The following is a 22750-nucleotide window of genomic DNA, read 5'->3' on the forward strand; positions in this document are numbered from 1 at the left end:
TTTTAGCCCCTCAAGTGCCTGTCCAAAGTCGTATAATGTCAGCCCGTGTCTGTACCGCTAAAGATGGAGTTTCGTGCACTAAATAAGCTATAGATGAGAATAAGCAAGCACCATCTCCCCTGATATTTACTACGCGGTGAGGCATTTGTACTCCATCAACATTAATTATTTCCAGATACATAATTTTGTCTATTTTTCCAGCGCATCGCGCACAAAAAGCAAGGGAACGATGAGAGGACCAGAACTCTTCTCACATCGCGTTGCTTCGTACCTCAAGCTGCAAGTAGTAAGTCTGTAATACCGCTACGCTTTGCACTCACGGGACGGAAGGGCAATCCCGAATGCTTTTATATAGTAGATTATTGTACTGTACATTTAATTGCACACAAACACACACAGTTCTTACACACAACCACTAACCTATGAAGGCACAACCTCAGTAGGAGAGTCTTCAGAGGTGGTGCAGTATCTTCAGCAGGTGCGTTGTTTTCTTCTTCCGCTGAAGGAGTACTAGGAGTAGGCAGTGGGTGTGTGGTTGTGCGGCTGAAGAACATCTTGATAGGCAGTTGCTGGCGCTGTCTTTTCATATGCGTGAGGAGGCTTTTGTAGGGTATTACCATCTTTAATTATATCCAAGAGTTTCACCTTCTCCTGGATAGTAAGCATCTTCCTCCGGCGCTTAGTTTTATTGTCAGAAGGCTTAGAAAAAGCAGCACGTTTAGGTACCATCGTAGGGCTTAGATAAAAGTTCTCAGAAAGTGCATGCGTAGTGACATAAGCGTGTTTGAGAAAAAAATCGAGATAGAGTGAAGCCGCGAAAGTCGAAACGTGATATAGCGAGGGATCACTGTACTTAGAAATCAAGCCTAGCATTGAGACCTTCAGCAAATGTATTGTTATTGTGCATCACTTGCATTTTGTACCGTATGTTTTCTTTCTTTCTTTTATTTTTTTTTTGAAGAAATTTCCCTAGTAGAAACTTTTAAATCTTATTGCCCATCATCCAATCAGTGTCCAGGTTATCCCACAGAAGCTTTTGCGTAAGGGTGTGTAAAAATGAGCATTTGCACACCTAATTTATTTCTTACCTTTTTTTGCACTGCTATGACATGTCTGATTGGTCATTCATTCTGCAACCTCATCAGAATACTCTGAACATCAGTTATTCAATTATTAATGAGCCTTTTAATGTATGTGGCTCAACACAGGTGGGATCTTTGATAAAAGCAGACTAACCTGGCTGGGATGTACTATTTGTATCAGCATATACATGTGGAAATCGCATATCTTACTAATGAAATAGAGAAGAAAACAGAGAAATGTATGATTTATTTGAAAGAAGATACCCTTGGGATTGGGAAAACACCATTCTTACTTTTGAATGACTTGTGGATTTATTGCAGTGTACACAAGCAACTTTGATATATGATGGTGTCCGGCCAACAGGACATTTCGTACATACATTCCTACAGAATCTGACTGATAAGCCTATACTCAACAAATTTCATTAGATTGGACTTTTAAATGTTTCTAAAGCATACGTGTATGGATACATTTCTTTCCTGGAAAATATAATTCTGTTTCAAAAAGTGCTGCAATTTATGGAAATAAATGTTGCAATTCTAAATAAAGAAAATAGGATTTGAAGGGATTTTTTTTTCTTTTTTCTTTTTGCAGAACTGGCCTGACATGACTTCTCAAATCAATTAGACTATATATTGATCACTTTATTACATTCTTACAAAGATGGTTGAACAATGTAGATAGTCATTGGGGGTTTTTGAAAGAGTTTTTTTTAATTTATTATAGCCACAGTGTGCTTAGTTTTATAACTTTGGCAAGTGCCCAAATCACAACAGTAATACAGTTAACTGTTTATTAATCTTATTTATTTATTAACTTATTTTATTACACCATATTTACTACACTGTGCCTTTCATTTGTGTCTAGCTAATGATTGTCTTGAGTACTTCACAGCAATGCGATAAGCTTATTGAAGATATAACATTTTTCCACAAAAGTGGAAGTAAGAGTGTTGATAGAGTGTCTTAACTTGAATTCCTTTTTAACGAGATCTGCTCATTGGCTGTGTTTCTGTAACACAGTATTTTAATTAAATTAGGATTCTCTTCTGCATAAAAAATAATAATTCCAATTTGTTTCTGTGCCGATTAAGTGCACAAATTCCAGTTTGTAGGATTGATTGCTTTTCTTTATTGCTTTTCCATAAAGTTAAGTTTTGTTTTTACAGCTTTTTACTGTGCTTCCATAATACAACAAATATTGCAGTGGAGTAACACACTATGTAACTAACACATACCATCATGTGTCTCAAAGGCACTGAATCAGTAGGATAACTGAAGCTTAATGTTTGTTCTGAAGTTCTAAGAAATTCAGTGTGAGCTACCCTTTTATCACATTTACTCTTTATGTTAAGTTTTATTGAAATTCTTTGGATGGCTTTGTTTGTGTTTGTTGGAGTTGTTATCATATTGGTCAGGGATACACATAAGGAAGCTTCACTTATGGAGCTCTTCTTTTAAATGGTGCAGGATTATTTTTCTGTTTTATAGTCTTATTCATTTCTCAATTCTAGAAAAATAATTCATAATGTTCCTGCAGATGACAAAGCTCCCTCTCTTTGCACAGATAACAATCAACATGAGTGATGAGTGTGTTCTTGTAGATAATTCTCAGCGTACTAAATGGAAGGTTATCAGTCCAACAGGAAATGAGGCAATGGTACCCTCAGTGTGCTTTGGGATCCCACCACCAAACCAAGATGCTCTTGACAAGGCCAACAGGTAATTAACTTCTAAGTACTTAAAGTGTAGTATGGCAAGCTCTTGGAGGATATGAAGATATTTTTTGTGTTTCTCAGAATTGAACAGCTTTATCAGAATGCAATGACTGTGTGGCATCAGTTTCATGTCAACATGAAAAGCATAATTTCCTGGAACTACCTGGTAACAGATATCAAGAATATTATGGCATGGAACCTAGACACCGTAAGTTGGAATGAACAATAGTTACCTGATTTTATTTTCTCTATTGTTAACTGGATATTTTCTTATATGTTTGAACTTGGAATTACAAGTCCTTTCACAAACAGTTGTAGGCTTTCATTTCTAGGGCAGCATTTTTTTGCACTGGAACTCTATACATAGGTAAATATCTTAAGCCAGGGACAGGACATTTTTTGAAGAAGACTGAATTGCCAATAAAGACTCAGTTACAGTAGACTGTACCACTTCTAGTTGTGGCTCTCAACCCAGTAAATCCAGAACATGTGTTAATGACAAATATTAACTTTAAAAGCACATACTTCAAGAAATTACTTAATTATAAATTTAATTGTAACACTTTATCAAAAGCTATTAAGAGCAATGCTCAAACTAGGGTTTGGTGATTTATTTTTTCATTTAAATTGCTTCATTTAGCATAAATCAATTGTTTTATAGCAATATTTAAAAGTGACATTCACATGGTACTGTTAAACAGTTGAGCAAACAAGGAATATGCCAAAGGAGGAAAAAAAATCAGGCTACTAATCTGTCCAGTTTGATCAGCTTGTCCACGTGTGTGTAGTCAAAACATTGTGGAGGTTGACCCGGACACAGACATTGCAGACACCATCATTGTCACCCAAACACAAATTTATTTACAATAATAAAGTTCAAAGTGCACCACAAACTCCAAAATTCCCCAAAGTCCTGGCCACACAATGCCTTCTTCAGACTGCCTCCTTCTCTCTTCTCCAACTCAGCTCAGTCCACTCCGCTCCCGACTCTTGCCAATGACTGGAGTAAGGCGGCCCCTTAAATGGGAACCCGGATGGGCTCCAGCTGCTTCCCGGCATTCCTCCGTACCCACGCCCCAGTGTGGCGGAAGTGCTGGCTGCGTACCTGGAAGCCGTCCGGGTGTCCCCTGTCGTCTTCCCCCCAGCACTTCCTGGTGTGGCGGAAGTGCTGGACTCCTAGGATATTCAGGCACTGGGGCGCCGACTGGCCGTGGCCACGGGTCCCTACAGGCCTGGCTTCCAAGCCCTTTACCCGAGGCCCCCAACATAACCAGGGCGGACGCCCCCTCGCGGTCTGGAGGAGGCACAAGCCCTCCTCCGGTCCTCCTGGGCATCCCGGCCGGGTACCACAACATATTAATGCAAAGATGGAGACAAACAGTGTTTCTCTAGTGAATAATATTTTGCAAAGAAAAGCTGTAACATTCATTCATTTTTCTGCTGTTGGTTTGGATATAAAAGATCAGATGTCAATCAAACTAATGTCATCATCTTCTTCTTCTTCTTTTGGCACCTTCCATTAGGGGTCACCACAGCAGATCATCTGATTTTACATCTTACTGTCCTTTGCATTTGCTCTGTCACACCCACCACCTGCATGTCCTCTCTCACCACACTCATAAATATCCTCTTAGGTGTACCACTTAGTTGTGCATGTAAAAAAAATTCCAGTGAGATTTTTAAGAGAAAGCAGGGATATTTAACTGTAATCTCAGTTTAAGGGGCCTGATTCCAATATAAGGTTACAACTACTTTAAGAAGTTAGCAGAGTATGGAATTAATCAGTGAAAAGGACTGGGCAGATATAAGTGCAAATAACAAGTTGGGAGACGAGACACCATACTCTCCCCTGGCCAACACTGTAGTAACAAAGTGCTTAGGGAAATCCTTGATTAATGAAATAAAGGAAAAGGCAAGCATAGGCAGCTCTCTGGTAATATATATATATTTTTTTTAATTGTAAGCAATGTTTAAACTTCTTTTCTCATAAGAGTACCATGAATATCAGTATTTCATGTGCTTCCGATTCTCTGACTTTTTTCTGTAGACATAGACAATGAATACAGGTGCCTTAAATATTTCATCTTGGCACTTCTGTCCCTTGCTTGGGAACAGTGTTCTTTGCCTGTCTGTGGTCTATTTTTATTTATAAAAAGTAAATGGGGCTTTTCATGAGTTGTTTTCACTTTTGTTGGATATATGTATAAAGAAATGATGGTATGGGTGAAAGGAAATGATCAGCCCCTGCTCCAGAATAAAATAGTAAGGGGTGGGAAGGCAGCATGGTATGAGAAAGTCCTAAAAAATCTAATAAATAACAGTATACCTGACAGCAGGGCCGGTGGATTACATAATGTCACCTGAGACAAGATTCATTATTGTTACCCATTCACCCCACACCTCACTCCAGCCAATTCATCTTTACTAGGCATAAGATGACTAGGCTGTAAAGCAACTGGGGCATAATTACAAGTATCATTATGACAGAAATAAAAAGAAAGTAGCTTTTCAAATACTGGAAGAACTTTTTAGCGGATTAAATACTTAGGATAAAATAGCAATGACTGCAGGGAGGGGGTGACAGCATTACAACCAAGTCAGAGAATGTGCTATATGCAGAGAGCATCTGGAAACCATACAGTATATATGAGTGGTCCTATGTTTTCAGAAAAAATAATTTTAGGGTGGAAAAGGAGAGAAAGCACAGTAAGATTAGACAGTTTACTGTACTAGTAAACCTTCAGTATCTATTGAATGTTGATGCAGTGTTGAGTCATTTCATGAAACGTGTTACTTGGTTAAAAAAATGTAAACTGAAGTAGCAGGTAATTCCTTTTATCTGACAGGGCTTACTAGAGATGAGAAAATGACCTAAAATATTAAGCAGCTTATTGATCAAATGTGATGACTTGAGTGTTTCAACAGTGATCTTGTCACAAATTTTCAGGTTTTCAGCCTTAGTAAATCGACACTAACTTTGGCAATCAAAAGGCCACACTCCATTAGAAAGTGGATCTTACCTTATGCAGTCACAAAAAGGACATAATAATAAATAGGAATCATAATAAAATAAGTTGCTCACCATTAACCAAAATATAATCTGGGCTCCTAAAAGGCATGCTAGAGATTTTGAAAATGCCCCCTATTAGCCCAAAAACTGCAGAGTGATAACATGCCTTTTCATGTTTTAACACTAGTATCCCTGAAGCCTACGAAAAAACTTGTAGGCATCCTACTTAAATTCCTTTGCACCTATCCATGAGCGTCTTGTGTTTTATACATGTGTCGATCAGCACAAGCAGCCTGCTATCCCATCCCCCCACCCCACTAACGTCATTTGGAATACATATATAATTCATGTGTGTTCTGTGTCTACAATGATCTGTGTAAATGTAGGATGAAATGTTAGGCACATAAATAAAAAAGAAACATTTTTTATATTTTAGTAATAATTGACAAAATGTAGACATGAAGTGTATAATGTGTGAAGACTGAAGTCCAAATATCAAATAAACACTTTCACAAAAGGTACATAGAAGAGTATATAGAATACAAGAATATAACTAGAGAAAAAGAAGTTGGCTTAGGGTTGCTGCTTACATGACTGCTTCGGTGATGCAGTGGTAAGAACTGCTGACTAGTAATCAAGAGGTCCTCAGTTCAATTTCCGGGTCCACCAGTTACCATTTTGAGTAGTGAGCTGATATTTTTATTACTATTATATAATAAAAGCATACGTTTGATTTGAATCTGTAACAGCCAGTTTAAATTTATGGTGCTTGTAAAAGTAAGCATTTTTTCCCAGTTTTATTCTCTCAGTCATGTTCCCACTACAACCCCCACTTATTTTGTTATACCACCTCTAGGAAAACTGTGGACATGGGTGTGAGCGGTGCACATGACTAGGAATAACTGTGAATGTGATTGGTGTTTTGAAACAATGAAACTGGAAATTCTGTGATCTGGAGAGATGAAAGCTGAAACACAAATGCTGGTGAATAATGGTTTCTTGGTATCTTGTTGTCACTTGATTTTTTTTTTTTATTCAGTTTTATTCTTGAGAGTTCCTCCTCATACTGAATTAGTATGCACCTTGTGGTCCATGATGTCAAAGCTGCATTGACAAAAAATGAGATACATAAGTTTATATGACATTTGGAATAATTCATTTTATAACTTGTATAGTACATTTCGGAGAACATTGTGGCACTAATTCAACATTATATTCATTTGCATACCTTCATGCAGTTGTATTCAGGGACCGCGTTTGTTTTTTTTGTTTTTTTTCCCCCCGATCTTGCCCAATCTCCACATTTTGGTGCATGGTGGTGTTTCTTTTGTACTCCAGGACATGCAGAAGAAAGAATAGTACACAGAGGTCAGTTCGATGCTATATTCAATCATCAAATTCAAATGTTAACAGATCCCACACACCCCAAGGACTGTCCTTCCTACATTTATGATATGTGTGCATGTTGCAATGTCACACCTCTCTATGCTGTGGTTCCAATTATGCTGAAAAAGCACCTGACACTGAGTTTTCTTTCCTGGGGGAAGCGACTGTCCTGGAACAGAAGCTTGTCAATGTTGCAGCCTCTTTTCTTTTTCCATCGGCTTTTCTTATAAGAAGTGACAACGAGGTTCCACTGCAAGGTGAGCCAAGAACACTCTTCTGTTCTCAATGGACCCTATGCACGACTTGTATAGTACATGTGCGTTCCTCACTGCCAGATCTAGCATGTTGTAGAGCACAGCAACCGGCAACCTGCGCGTTCTGTTAGCACTGAATAAGCACACACCTTCTGGTCCAGAATATATATATGTATGTGTTTTCCAAATGACGATATATTATTTACCCTCTACAACTCTGGGAACCTCACACGCAGATAAACAGACTTTAGCTCTGAAAATCTTCTCTAGGCGACTTGAGCTACATCAATTGGTGGTGGGTGTGTGGCTAGTATTGGGGATGAGATAACAGGCTGCTTGTGCTGATGGACACATTTACAAAACAATAGACGCTGATGGAGAGGTGCGAAGGAATTTAAGTTTGGCCGGGCTTACAAGTTTTGTTCTTAGGCTTCAGGGATTCTAGTGTTAAACGTCATCTTTAATAACAGAAGGGCATTCTTAATGGTTCAAGTGTGACAAATGCAGTTGTTTAGACAGATCACTGACTATAGTCAACTAAAGGTGTATGACACCGCAAAGGACATAATGCACCTCGGAATAACCCTGAATGTCAAACTGATGATGTTTTTAACAGAGGAATTAATCTGGTGGAGTCTAAATGCTTAGTATTTCAGTTCATTTTTGATAAAATATTTTTGTGTACATTGGAAAAAGACCACACATAAAAAATGTTTATGTGCTAAAATATTCTCTTTTAAGATGCCAGTTTTGTTTAAATTGTGGTAGAAGAGTGCAGCACTTTCATCTGCAACAAAACTTTACAAATAAACTTTGCTTTAAAAGGTTATAGGTTCCCATCCAGCGCGTCAATAAAGCCATATTCATTTATAGTTTTCCACCCCTTAATACAGTGCATTTTGTTAAGATTTTACAATCAAAATCAATTAATAGTATTTTGTTTGGTAGAATATGTGAAACATTGAAAAAGACGACCTTTAAAGCAATAAAACACAAAACAGGGGTTACAAAAGTATAAATTACTAATGTATAACTGCAAAATACATACATGTTTCGCTCCTTCTGCACAATTCTCTTGGTTGTTTAGTTAAGAGTGCACCTGCCCTCTTTAACTACACAAGTACTGTTCAAACTTGAGAGAGTCATTGTGGCCTACACCTTAAACAGATTCCAGAAAAAAACAATTTAATAAAAATTACATAATCATCCATCCATCCATCCTCTTCCGCTTATCCTAGGTCGGGTCGCGGGGGTAGCAGCTTAAGCAGAGAAGCCCAGACTTCCCTTTCCCGGGCCACTTCTTCCAGCTCTTCCCGGAGAATCCCAAGGCGTTCCCAGGCCAGGCGGGAGACATAGTCCCTCCAGCGTGTCCTGGGCCTTCCCCAGGGCCTCCTCCCGTTGGGCGTGCCGGAACACCTCACCAGGGAGGCGTCCAGGAGGCATCCTGATCAGATGCCCGAGCCACCTCATCTGACTCCTCTCGATGCGGAGGAGCAGCGGCTCTACTCTGAGCCCCTCCCGGATGACTGAGCTCCTCACCCTATCTTTAAGGGAAAGCCCAGACACCCTGCGGAGGAAACTCATTTCAGCCGCTTGTATTCGCGATCTCGTTCTTTCGGTCACTACCCATAGCTCATGACCATAGGTGAGGGTAGGAACGTAGATCGACTGGTAAATTGAGAGCTTTGCCTTACAGCTCAGCTCTTTTTTCACCACGACAGACCGATGCAGAGCCCGCATCACTGCGGACGCCGCACCGATCCGCCGGTTAATCTCACGATCCATTCTTCCCTCACTCGTGAACAAGACCCCGAGATACTTAAACTCCTCCACTTGGGGCAGGATCTCTCCCCCAACCCTGAGAGGGCACTCCACCCTTTTCCGGCTGAGGACCATGGTCTCGGATTTGGAGGTGCTGATTCTCATCCCAGCCGCTTCACACTCAGCTGCGAACCGCTCCAGAGAGCTGAAGATCATGGCCTGATGAAGCAAACAGGACAACATCATCTGCAAAAAGCAGTGACCCAATCCTGAGTCCACCAAACCGGACCCCTTCAACACCCTGGCTGCACCTAGAAATTCTTTCCATAGAAGTTATGAACAGAATCGGTGACAAAGGGCAGCCCTAGCGGAGTCCACCACTCACTGGAAATGGGCTCGACTTACTGCCAGCAATGTGGACCAAGCTCTGACACCGGTTGTACAGGGACCGAGCAGCTCTTATCAGGGGTCCGGTACCCCATACTCTTGGAGCACCCACCACCCCCCCCCCACAGGATTCCCCGAGGGACACGGTCGAATGCCTTTTCCAAGTCCACAAAGCACATGTAGACTGGTTGGGCAAACTCCCATGCACCCTCCAGGATCCTGCTAAGGGTGTAGAGCTGGTCCACTGTTCCGCGACCAGGACGAAAACCACACTGTACCTCCTGAATCCGAGGTTCGCCAATCTGACGGACCCTCCTCTCCAGAACTCCCGAATAGACTTTTCCTGAGGAGTGTGATCCCTCTATAGTTGGAACACACCCTCCGGTACCCCTTTTTAAAGAGGGGGATCACCACCCCGGTCTACAAATCCAGAGGCACTGTCCCCGATGTCCATGTGATGTTGCAGAGACGTGTCAACCAAGACAGTCCTACAACATCCAGAGCCTTAAGGAACTCCGGGCGTATCTCATCCACCCCCGGGCCCTGCCACCAAGGAGTTTTTTGACCACCTCGGTGACTTCAGTCCCAGAGATGGGAGAGCCCACCTCAGAGTCCCCAGGCTCTGCTTCCTCATTGGAAGGCATGTTAGTGGGATTGAGGAGGTCTTCGAAGTACTCCCCCACCGACCCACAACGCCCGAAGTGAGGTCAGCAGCGCACCATCCCCACCATATACGGTGTTGACACTGCACTGCTTCCCCTTCCTGAGATGCCGGACGGTGGACCAGAATCTCCTCGAAGCCGTCCGAAAGTCGCTCTCCATGGCCTCTCCAAACTCCTCCCATGCCCGAAGTTTTTGCCTCAGCAACAACCGAAGCCCCATTCCGCTTGGCCTGCCGGTACCTATCAGCTGCCTCCAGAGACCCACAGGACAAAAAGGTCCTATAGGACTGCTTCTTCGGCTTGACGGCATCCCTCACTGCCGGTGTCCACCAACGGGTTTGGGGATTGCCGCCGCGACAGGCACCGACTCACTGTCCCCCATCTCCCTCGGGACGTGGTCGAAGTTCTGCCGAAGGTGGGAGTTGAAGCTACTTCTGACAGGGGACTCTGCCAGCCGTTCCCAGCAGACCCTCACAACACGTTTGGGCCTACCAGGTCTGACCGACATCTTCCCCCACCATCGAAGCCAACTCACCACCAGGTGGTGATCAGTTGACAGCTCTGCCCCTCTCTTCACCCGAGTGTCTAAGACATATGGCCGCAAGTCCGACGACACGACCATAAAGTCGATCATCGAACTGAGGCCTAGGCTGTCCTGGTGCCAAGTGCACATATGAACACCCTTATGCTTGAACATGGTGTTCGTTATGGACAATCAGTGGCGAGCACAGAAGTCCAATAACAAAACACCGCTTGGGTTCAGATCGGTGGGCATTCCTCCCAATCACGCCCTTCCAGGTATCACTGTCATTGCCCACGTGGGCATTGAAGTCTCCCAGCAAAATGAGGGAATCCCCAGAAGGTATGCCCTCTAGCACTCCCTCCAGAGACTCCAAAAAAGGTGGATAATCCAAACTGCTGTTCGGCGCATACGCAAAAAACAACAGTCAGGACCATTCCCCCCACCCGAAGGCGGAGGGAGGCCACCCTCTCGTCCACCGGGGTAAACCCCAACGCACAGGCTCCAAGTCGAAGGGCAATAAGTATGCCCACACCTGCTCGGCGCCTCTCACCGGGGGCAACTCCAGAGTGGTAGAGAGTCCAGCCCCTCTCAAGGAGATTGGTTCCAGAGTCCAAGCTGTGACTATATCTATCCGGAACCTCTCAACCTCGCGCACTAGCTCAGGCTCCTTCCCCTTCAGAGAGGTGACATTCCACGTCCCAAGACCCAGTTTCTGTAGCCGAGGATCAGACCGCCGAGGTCCCCGCCTCCGGCCACCACCCAACTCACACTGCACCTGACCTCCTTGGCCCCTCCCATACATAGATGGTGAGCCCATGGGAAGGAGGACCCACGTTACCTCTTCGGGCTGTGCCCGGCCGAGCCCCATGGGTGCAGGCCCGGCCACCAGGCGCTCGCCATCGAGCCCCACCCCCAGGCCTGGCTCCAGAGGGGGGCCCCGGTGAAGAGAAAACGTCGTCCACAGTTTTTATTCTTCATTGGAGGTGTTGAACCGTTCTTTGTCTCATCCCTCACCTAGGACCAATTTGCCTTGGGTGGCCCTACCAGGGACATAAAGCCCCGGACAACATAGCTTCTAGGATCATTGGGACACGCAAACCCCTCCACCACGATAAGGTGACGGCTCAAGGAGGGGATTACATAATTACATACATTACATTACATGATTACATAATCAGTAGAAATACAATGTGATGTGCATGGGTGCCAACCCATCATAAACCTTGCAGATGCTGAAGCCTATCCCAGAAAACGCTGGGCGCAAGATAGGAACAGTCCCAGTACATGGTGCTAATCTATTGCAGGGAAGTAAATCCTTTTCTGCCAACATAGATCTGAAGTTTTTCAGTAGGGGTGATTTAAGTTAATACATGTATTGGCAATAAGGCTAATCATAGTGTGTTTCGAAAACCAAGAATTGCACACAATAATGTTGTATAGTATTGCAAGAAATTTGCCCTTGTTTCATGCAGTTAGAGGCACAAGAAACAGACGTGAACAGAAGGTCCTCTCAATAGTTTAGTATTTGCCGTTGGGCATTCACCTTACAGACCAGAACAGCTATGTTTTTCATTTTCTGTCCTCTCTGTTTTTCGAACTCCTTAGAAAATAGCACTGTTAAAATACAACTTCTGAAGAACATTCAAATATTAAACTTGCAGATTTTTAACAACTGCATACATTATTTAAATGTACAGTTTTTCTATAAAATAATATTCTGCAGTATCATTTAATGGCTGTCTGGACACTGCAAATTGAACAAAATAACTGCCAGTACTCCCCACTGTGTTGAATTCTTCTTCCTCCATATGTTAAACTATATACAATTTCTTTGAAATGTAGGGGAGTGAATTAGGTTTCATGGTATTTGGCTGTCCACCCTTGGTAGTTGAAGTGCATGCTATACTGGTACACATTTAATCAACAGCTGGTACTCTGCAGCTCAAAGAGGGCAGTGCTGGTACCAGGTACTAGTTCGTAATGGCACTCTTCAAGCCTTGCTGCCAACATTGGTAACTGAGTCATTTACTAAGGAAGTACCCTTAATTGTAAAAATCAATTTTTTTGTAAGCAGTACTTTTCATTATTTTCCTCGTAAAGCCTAGTTTAAACTTGACACATCCACACTGGATGCAAGGGCTGCATAGCAAAAATGTCAGATATGGCGACACACCCACATGTGGAAATTTTAACTTGTGTGTTCAAAATGGTGAGGCTGACTATGTAAGTGCTAGAATGATGAGTGAAGGTGCTAAATATGATGCAACAGGTCATCAAAATGCAAGGATGACTTGCGGAAACATTTGAAATACATTGCTTGTCATGTAGGTCCAACACACACAAGAATAGAATATTCACCTTTTAGCTTTTCGTCTATAGGATTGACAATCCACCTTCTCCTTTTCTTCCTCTTATAGTCAGTAGTAGTAGGCACAACTCTTCTTCCATTAGCAGAGCCTCTCATCCTCAGCTGTGACATTATTTGCTGTGCAACCCTGGCCAAACACTATCATTTATTAACTTGGAGACTATCAACATGACATTCAAATGGGCTGCAGTTTAAGTATAAATGTGTTCTGGTCGCTCACTGTGCTCAAGCGCTTTGCAGTGTTATCTGCGCGTTGGGTTCACATGGTAAGTATAAACCAGGCTTTACTTACTGTTAAGTATGTTTTCAATATGTCTCTGTTATTCATTTATTAAGAATACTTTGGAGTCTTAAGAACAAGGCATGTAGTAAACTGTTCCCTGCTGCCAACATGCCCGGAACTGTATAGAGTCAATCATTAGCAAGTTTCTCACCATTGAGTTGGTGACACAGTAATATGATTCTAACACAGTACTGAGCCTGTGAGAGGCTCATAAGCCCTCCAGGCTGATGTAAAGCTTTTGAGTAACTAGTCCTAAGTCCACATTACAATGGATTAGTTTTTGTTGATGGTTTTTGTGCATCCACAATCACAAAGCTTTATCAAACACATTTGTTTCACATATTTAAAACAGATTAAGTATTTTTACAGAAATGTGAAATTCAAGAAAAGCCTATCAGTTCAGCCAGTTGCTATGTATTCTTTGCAATGTCATTGCAGTCCGAATGTAGCCTATAGCAACATAGAGAGACAAAGAAAGCATGTTAGTTGCAGAAGAGTAAGGTTTGAATTATTTGCTCCAGAAATCAATAGTTTTATGTGGAAAATGTAATATGATGTAATTGCTTCATATATCATGCAAAATATTACAGTGTATTGCACAAATTATACAGTCAGCAACAAGAAAACAGTTAAGCTCAGATAGTTGTTGTAAAGTTGCCTGACTGTGAAGATATTAACTTTTTCTCACTTTTTCTTAACCTGCATGTCATTTCTCAACTCCTTTCATCATAACCGTGCTCACAAAGAAATTGACAAAGCAGAATGCTTCCCAAAAACACAAAATTATTCTTGTTCAGTAAAAGGCGTAATATATAATACGCCATATGGTTACACACAGTCTCATATGTAACTGGCACTGTATTTTTGCAAGCACCAGGATGCACATCTGTGACAACAAAGAGTTGTCATTTTAGTCTTTCATACTCACTCATGGCTAGTGTATAAATGGAAATTCATATAACATGCCTTTAAGTAAAACCAAAACATACATAAGGAGAATACAGTATATAAACTCCACATTGATGGTAAATGGGGTTGGGACACAAATGAGGAACACTTGACCTGAGAAGCAGAAACACTACAATTCAGCCAAAAAATGTGAAATATTTTTAGTTCATTTATTTGATTTTACTTGAGTGTCATAAAATACACACTCATCCCCGGGCTTAAACTAAACTGCTTCTGTATTTTATCACCATTTCGTGAGAGTCCTGTAGCTGGAAGTGACGAGGAGTAAAGCATGAATCCAAGATGCAACCAGACAGGTAAAAAGCTGAAAATTTAAAGCGACTTGCCTTTACAAAATAAATGCATATCTGATGCAACTTAGGATTTACTTCACGGGATGTCAAGACAATTTCACAGCCTGCTCAAACATACCCATGTTGACATTAACTCAGTTTATAATTGCTAGTTAACCTAAAACACATACTGTATCATTGAGATATGGGTATATTTTAAGTTGAAATGTTATTGTTTTTGTTCATTTTTTATTGACCTGCTTTTAAATGTATTTTTTTACAGCAAACAATTACTTAAATTATGCCTTCTCTTTTAAGGTAAAGTCACAAACCCCTTCTGAACGTCAGCAAGCACTGGATAAGATGGCTTCTCACTTATCTGACTTCTTAGATGATAGCAGAGAAAGCAATATTTTTACAGTCTCTGACCAACGGCAACTGGAGAATGATGTGGAGAAATGTCGAGTGCACAGCAAAAAATTAGAGGAATCCATGGAAATTGGTAATTTGAGTAAAGAAGTGAATCTCCAGATTACCACATTTCCAAATTACATAAATCAGGAACTATTGAATTATATTTTGAGGTGCCCTCTAAAGATGTTGGAGATGCATCATTAAAATACCTTTATTAAGAATAAAATGTTTGTGGTTGTGTTTAGCATAAAAAATTGCCATATAATCCATGCACATCATGTCATCAATTTGAAGCTATCTACTGTCTGTTTTTAATGTATCATTTGTTTAAATCCAGACAAAGTGTTTCTTTAGTTGTAACCTTAGATCTTCTAGGACTGGAGACTGAGACTTACTGATGTGCTAACGTCATCCTTGCAAACGAAAGAGAAGTGGCTAAGAGTATTTGTGTTTTCTGTGGAGTGAGAGTTAAATAAAAATACATTTTGTTCCTAACAAACTAGACTTGATGTTTTTTTAGAAGAATTAAGTGAATATGACTGGTGAGCTTTGTTGGGCTGAATGGTCTGTTTTCATTTCAATTGTTCTAATGTTTTAAGTTTGCCTATAGAAGCTCATCGTGTACTATTTCTTTTTCAGAAGAGAAAGATGCAGAAATATTGCACAGTTATTTGAGTGAATTGCAGAGTATTCAGATGAAAATTGAACAAACTGATCAGAGATTGTGTAAGGGCATAAGAGGTTTGCCAGCTAATATCACCAGGGGAAAGGACATTACACATGAAAGTTCTATACTTGTTGCTGAGCAAGAGGTAAAATATGATAATTTTTAGTCATAATTATAAAACTGAAGATGTAGTTATCTAATGTGGAAATGGAATTAATGAGAGATTGATAAACTTATTTCTTATTTTTTTAAGAGAATCCATCAGGAAGTAGATATTCTGAAGTCTGAGATAAACTTCATTTCTCAGAAGTGCTCAAGTTTTCTTGAAAATTCTCCAAGTTCTGCTGGAATTCCATCCTTGCGTTCAGAACTCAGTCTTACTGTGACAAAGATAGGCAGACTTTATTCCTTATCCTTGATCTACTTGAACAAGTAGGTTGAGACAGAAATGCTGCACTTGTTTCTGTGCTTTTGGCTTCTGTACTTATTTTTTAAATTGATTTTAATATTTTGGTTTCACATTCTTAAATGAATATACATGTAACTTTTCCTATTCGCTCAATATTTTTTATGGTTTCAGGCTGAAAACATTAGATGTGTTAATACATAGCTGCCATGCTGCTGAAAGCCTGGTGAAAAAGTATGAGGACAAATTAAATGATGAGGAAACAGTGCAAGCTGATTTGTCAGCCATAAAAAATCAAAGAGATCAGCTTCAGGTCAGTGTACCTGATAAATGAAGAGTATGTGGTATGATATATCTCCCAATCAGGAGTTTAATTTATAGCATGCTGTTAATGTACATTTTTTTTCATATTTTTGCAGTTGTGGATATTAGAAACATGTGACAAACAGTCCATCTTTTCTGCCTTGGAGGGAGTTCTTTTAAAATCAAAATGCGATGAAGAGCAGCCTCTACCACATCTCAACCAAGAGAAAAATCTTGATCTGGAGCGTTACCGGGAACAAGCAATTCAGCTGAAAGAGAGATGGAATAGTGTGAATTTACAAATAAGAAACAGGTCAGTTCTATGCAAGTTTTCTGTGTACTGATTCACTGAAATTATGGGATTAGTTTTTGTTTACTCAGAATTAAGCAGTTTGTTCAGAAATATCCTATGTTTTTAAAAATAAATATTGCTTACAGATCTTTTTCCTGTTTTCAGGGCCATCTTAAATGCATCATAGGCACTTGGGCAAAGTAGTGCACCAGGGCCCCTTTTTGATAGCAAAACAGACATACATAAGCTTCAGAAACATTGTGGGCCCCCTATACTCCTTGGGCCCCCTGCCAGTAGCCATACATTAAGATGGCCCTGTGACTGGCTGTACTGCTGTACATAAGTGATTTGAAGGAAGACAGATTACCATATTATACTCATATGTGGCTGTTTCCATGACTAATGTTAAAGCCCTTGTGAATGCATTGTAATTCAGTGAAAATGAGAATGTACCCCTTATGAATTTAACTTGTGTCAGAATGCTGTTTGTAGACTTCAGTTCACATTTTAACACCATTGTCCCTGAATTGTTAACTAAAATTCTGCAGATTGAACTGAATCCTTCCATCTGTAAATAGATTTACAGTTTTCTGACAAACTTGAAGCAATACGTTTGTGTGGGCTCCCACCTCTCAGACTGTCAGCCCCTCAAGGCTGTGTACTTCCCCCCACTTTACTCCTTGTGCACCAATGACTGTAGGTCCACTAATCCAGTGGTTCTCAGGCCAGTTTACGCAAGGCCCACATTAACAATTCAAACATTTTTGCGGTCCACATGTTAGCCTTCGCTGGCATATAATTTATTACTCATGCGTTTAGTAATTGGGGTTAAATATTACTAATATACAGTATTATGTATTTTTTTCTTTACATGTTTAGTTGCTCATTGCTTGCTACACAAATACAATAATAAATAGAGAGACAACGATAATCATAATCTGGTTTATTTTATTTTCATTTACGTTAGTAAAGTTGTCAAAGATGATGCTGTTTGGGATTTACATAGCATGTCAATTCTGGCTGAAATTTTTGATAAACACACTCGAAGATCATCCTCCACGTTCATTCTTGACCGATATTTTGTTTCCATGGCAGTCAATGCAGAAAATGAAACGTCGCACAAATAAGTTGTTGAAAAAGGTATAAGAACTTTCATCACTAGTGCTGACAACAACGGATATTCAAGCTAAACTATGCACCAAAAGGAAGAAATATCCGTAGCAGGATCATCATATTTGATTTGTAATGTGCGATCGCTAGACATCTCCGCTAATTCATCTTGTGCACGACCGGTTAATTCAGAGGATGCACACTGAAAAGGATTGCGAATCCAGTCAAAAGCTTCAATGTCTTCAGACATGAAATATTTGTCAAAATATTCAGCAAGAGGTGTCAGATGCTGTCTTATTACACCAGTGACCTGTTTCAGCATCTCGCCGTTGACTTCATTGCACTCTATGAATTCACAAAATAACTGAAACATGTCGTGTGATTTGCTTTCGAGTCACTTGCGCCAAAGTCGTAGCTTCTTCTTAAAAGCTGCCACTTTGTCGTATGTCTTGAGTAAACTGGCATCTTTACCCTGCAGTGATGTGTTCAGACTGTTCAAAAGACTAAAAATGTCAGCAAGGTATGCCAGTATGGCAAGCCACTCAGTATCTGCGACCTTACCGGCCAGGTTGAGATTGTGTTCTGTCAAAAGCTGCAACAATTTGAAACGAAGTTCAAACACCCATGCGAGAACTTTCCCTCTGGATAGCCAACAAATAGCTGAGTGCAATAGGAGATGCTTGTGTTCTGCATCTGCCTTGATACAAAGTTGAGCAAACAATTGACTGTTCACTGTTCTAGTTTTAATGAAGTTTACAATCCGTACACAGTCATCGAGTACAGATCCCAGAGATTCGTGCAAATTCTTTGAAGCCAATGCTTCTTGATGGATCATGCAATGAGTGTCTACAATTTCGAGCAACACTTGCTTTATGTGGGCTACAACACCATTTTTGGAACCAGTCATTGTGGCAGCACCGTCAGTGGAAACACCGATGCAGTTCGTCCACTGCAGGCCAAACGTTGTGAAAAATTTGTTTATAACACAAAATATTTCATCCGCTGTCGTTCTTGATGGCATTGACTTGCAAAAAAGGAATTCCTCTTCCATAACATTTTGCCAACAATAACGAACATAAACAAGCAGCTGTGCTTTGCCAGTGATATCAGTTGATTCATCTAATTGAATCGCAAACTTAGTAGACTGTAACCGTTCAGTTAACTGCGTGACAATGTCCCCCGGCATTTCAGAAATTCTTCTGCGGACAGTATCATTTGAGATGGGAATGCTTTTCAGTTTTGTAGCATATTCTGAGCCAAACAATACATCGCAAATCTCAAGAGCAGCCAGCATGATAAGATCTTCTCCAATTGTGTGTGGTTTCTTTGCTTTTGTGATTCTCTGAGCAATCAAGTCGGATGCTTTAACAGTTTTTTCGTTTAGAGTAACTCTTGTTTTTAACACTGTCTTCTGTTTAGTGTATTTCATGGCTTTACGATCAAAATATTCTTTGGTTTTATTCTGTAGATCTGGTTGTCTTGTAGTAAGATGATGACGCAATTTCGTCAGCTTAATAGCTTCGTTCGAGATGATTTGCAAACAAATAACGCACATCGGCAGATTTTGGTCATTTGCTGATGGAACGAAACTGTATTTAATATATTCCACATCATATTTTCGAGCATATTTAGTTTTCTTACAAGTAACAACTTTAGTGTCGTCTTGATCATAACCGCTTTTGCTGCCATTACTATCTGTTTCTTGGTGTGAAGTCGAAGGCTTGTGTTTCAAAAATCAGTCCATTTTAGGGTCTAAACTTCTCTACAAGCCTAAAGTAATCTAAGTCTACTCTAAACAATAAAAAGGTTAACCGAAAAATTGTGTGACAGTCAAATTTAAATTATTATTGCTTAAATCTCTTGGGTTATCGCTTGCATCAGCCAGTGTTAACAACTACAGCTGCATTTTGATCCTACTAAAGTACTAAAATAACTAAATTAAACAAAGCGTCTCTAAGCCCTAAAATCCTGCAGCTTGCATCCATATGTATGGTCTGCCGCTAACAATGCGTAAAAAATGCGGATTATTTTCTTGTTTCTTCTGACTTTTTGTCTAATTTTGGTACTGATTTAAGACTTTAGCACGGCCCACCATATTCCCTATCACAGCCCACCTTTGGTCTGCAGCCCAAGGGTTGAGAACCACTGCACTAATCCTTCAGTAAAAAACATTTAAGTTCACTGAAGACACTACCATTATTGGACTAATTACTAATGGTAACAATACAGCGTAAAGAAAGGAGATGTCTTGTATCTTGATATGTTACCAATAACATGGACCTCAATACCACTACGGCAGTGGATATGGTCAGTGACGTTTGCAAACAGCAGTTACAACCTCTCCCACTAGAAATTAATGATTCTGCAGTCAGTATGGTGGAATCGTTCAAATTTTTGGGCACAACTATCACAAACATTCTCAGCTGGGACATTAACACCACCTCCATCACTAAGAAGGCTCAGCAGCAGTTGTACTTAAGCCAACTAAAGAAATTAAATATTTCCCAGCCAATCCTAGTTCAGTTTTATAAAGCCATATTTGAAGGTTTAATCACATTCTTCATTGTTGTCTGGTTTTGTTTAGCAATATCACAATCCAAAAATAAACTACAGGAGGTCTGCTGAGAATATAATTGGCTGTGCTCTCCCATCTCTTGCAGACCTGTATACTTCTAGTGTCACTAACCATGTCAAAAGGATCACTACTACACAGCTAATCACTTGAAACTCCCCTCTGGTAGTCTTCAGGTCAATTAAAGCTGATATTAAGATACACCTAAATAGATTGTTTCCCCTTGCCATAGCTCTCTCAAACCAGTAATTCAGCCTGTCTTCTTTGCATATTCATGTGTTCTGTCGTATTCTATATGAAGGTGTGTGTATGTATGGTATATATACATGTATGTTTCTGCATGTGCATACACACTTACACTTTCACTTGCACATCATTATATCTGTAACTTTGTATAAAGTGTTTTTTTTTTTAATCTTGTGCCATTTATATTATTTGTATGTTGTGTTCTGTTATTTTCCTGTACATTAAGTACTAGCAAAAAAAAAAGTATTTCTAATTGTGATATTGATTTTATGATTTAAAATATTTAGATACTGTTGATTTGCACTTAGTCTTGTCAAAGTCCAATGAGAGGGTTAAAATAAATCTCAGTAGACAAAACATTCAAATTTAAAGTCTGACATAATTTTATTTAACAAGTCCTCCAACATTTAGTAACTTTCTACGAAAGAGTACTTGTTTGGCAGCAAAAAATTGATCTTAAATATTCTGGTAAAGATACATATAGCCTACAGAGTTTTGCTATAGTTCTCTTTTAATTGAGGACTCTTTTGTAATTTAAGTCTTTTTTTTTTAGGCCATGCTACGTCATTTGCTTGATATTGGTCTGAATTGATTTCACCATTCCTGAATTGTATAATTATTTCTTTTCAGCCACTCTGTCCCAGAATATGTTGTGTGGTTTCAACTGTTAGAAAACTACCACAAAATTTTGATTTGTTAACTTAATTTTTGCATGGATGGCATTCTTTAGAGTAGTGCAGCATGTTTCCAAGATTCATGGTTTGCACAGTAATAGTAACACATCAAAGTATTAAGACATGGTATGCGGACGTTTTCTGTCACTGTACTGCAGTGACAAAAGCCTATCCATTCATTTTCAAAACTCATTGTCCCTGCTACATGCATAAATATTAAAAAAGAAAAAAAAAAAAGGGTTCCACCTTTGTACCTTGGCATTAACTCATCTTTTTGTAACACCTCAGCACTTTCATTCAAGTCTCTAGAGAGTGACCCTGAGCTAGAGGCATATGTGGTACTGATTTATTTTTTTCTCCATCCTACTCTCAACCCTGTAATCTGAATTTTATTCCACCCCCTCCTTCTGTATGCCTGTTTTCCCCTCTAAAGGACACATCAATTGGGCACATAGGTTCTGTTGTTTTAAGAATCCTTTTAGACTGTCAGGGACATATAGATTTAAGTAAATCTATTTATTCTTTTTTACAAGCCAAGATAGGTCTGCACTGGTGTGCAAGCCACATAAACAAGCATTGAAAGTACTTTCTATCCATGGATACTTTACGAAAAATGTGAGCCAGTTACAATGCAGCTGAACACAATTGTAACCCTTTACTACATGAAGGTGATACATATGTGAAGGAAGAAAAACATCATCCAATCAATAACATCTATTGGGCATCTGCCTTTTCAAGCTGCTATGCATATGCACCAAAATATCTGTAATAATTAGTTTGAAAACTCCACTTAATGAAAAAGAGTGACACCACTGTGCTGACTATGTGTGCTTTTTCAATGAAATAAAATCAATTAAAATGATTATATGTAGTTATGTATCAATTTATATATATTTAAAGATCCAATTTTATAAGAGTTTCATCTATGCTCTGCCTGCTTGTCCACAACTTCATGAACGCATTCTAGCCACACACCTACTCAAAGCTTTTTAATTTATCCCTTGCAGCAAAACCTTGAATTAGGCACTGTAGAAACTCAGTGGGAATGCACACTTCTTCGTGAGCCTTCTCAAGTAATTTTTATCTAGTCTGTTGTGTCTTTATTTGTTACTCCTCCGTAGAGATGTCAATGGAAATACAAACCATTAAAATAATGACTGTTTAATTTTTCCTTTATTGCTTCAAAGACAAATGTAAAATTGAATCACATAAAAAATGTATGAACTAACTAGTTGCACAGGACATTTTTGTCTTTAATTATTTGACAAGTATTAATTGCATTGTGAAACCATCAAAATGTACACTTGATGTTCAAGACTAGCTGTCTTATGTGTAGATAGTTCCATATACAGATTTATTAACTTTATTTGTGTATGTGTTTGTGTGTGTGT

General features: G+C 39.8%; 1 protein-coding gene across 4 annotated transcripts in view; it reads left to right on the top strand.

Annotated features, from left to right (window-relative positions):
• The window catches only part of macf1a (microtubule actin crosslinking factor 1a), an 826555-nt gene that overhangs the window by 336188 nt on the left and 467617 nt on the right, over positions 1–22750 (top strand). For all 4 annotated transcript variants that reach the window (XM_039739817.1, XM_039739818.1, XM_039739819.1 and 1 more), the window contains exons 22-28: positions 2650–2804; positions 2882–3008; positions 14994–15177; positions 15729–15901; positions 16010–16188; positions 16337–16475; positions 16582–16778. In XM_039739817.1, the coding sequence (XP_039595751.1) occupies positions 2650–2804; positions 2882–3008; positions 14994–15177; positions 15729–15901; positions 16010–16188; positions 16337–16475; positions 16582–16778 (1154 nt within the window). The remainder of the gene's footprint in view (positions 1–2649; positions 2805–2881; positions 3009–14993; positions 15178–15728; positions 15902–16009; positions 16189–16336; positions 16476–16581; positions 16779–22750) is intronic.

The sequence above is a fragment of the Polypterus senegalus genome, chromosome 17, assembly GCF_016835505.1.
Source record: "Polypterus senegalus isolate Bchr_013 chromosome 17, ASM1683550v1, whole genome shotgun sequence".
Classification (NCBI taxonomy): domain Eukaryota; kingdom Metazoa; phylum Chordata; class Cladistia; order Polypteriformes; family Polypteridae; genus Polypterus; species Polypterus senegalus.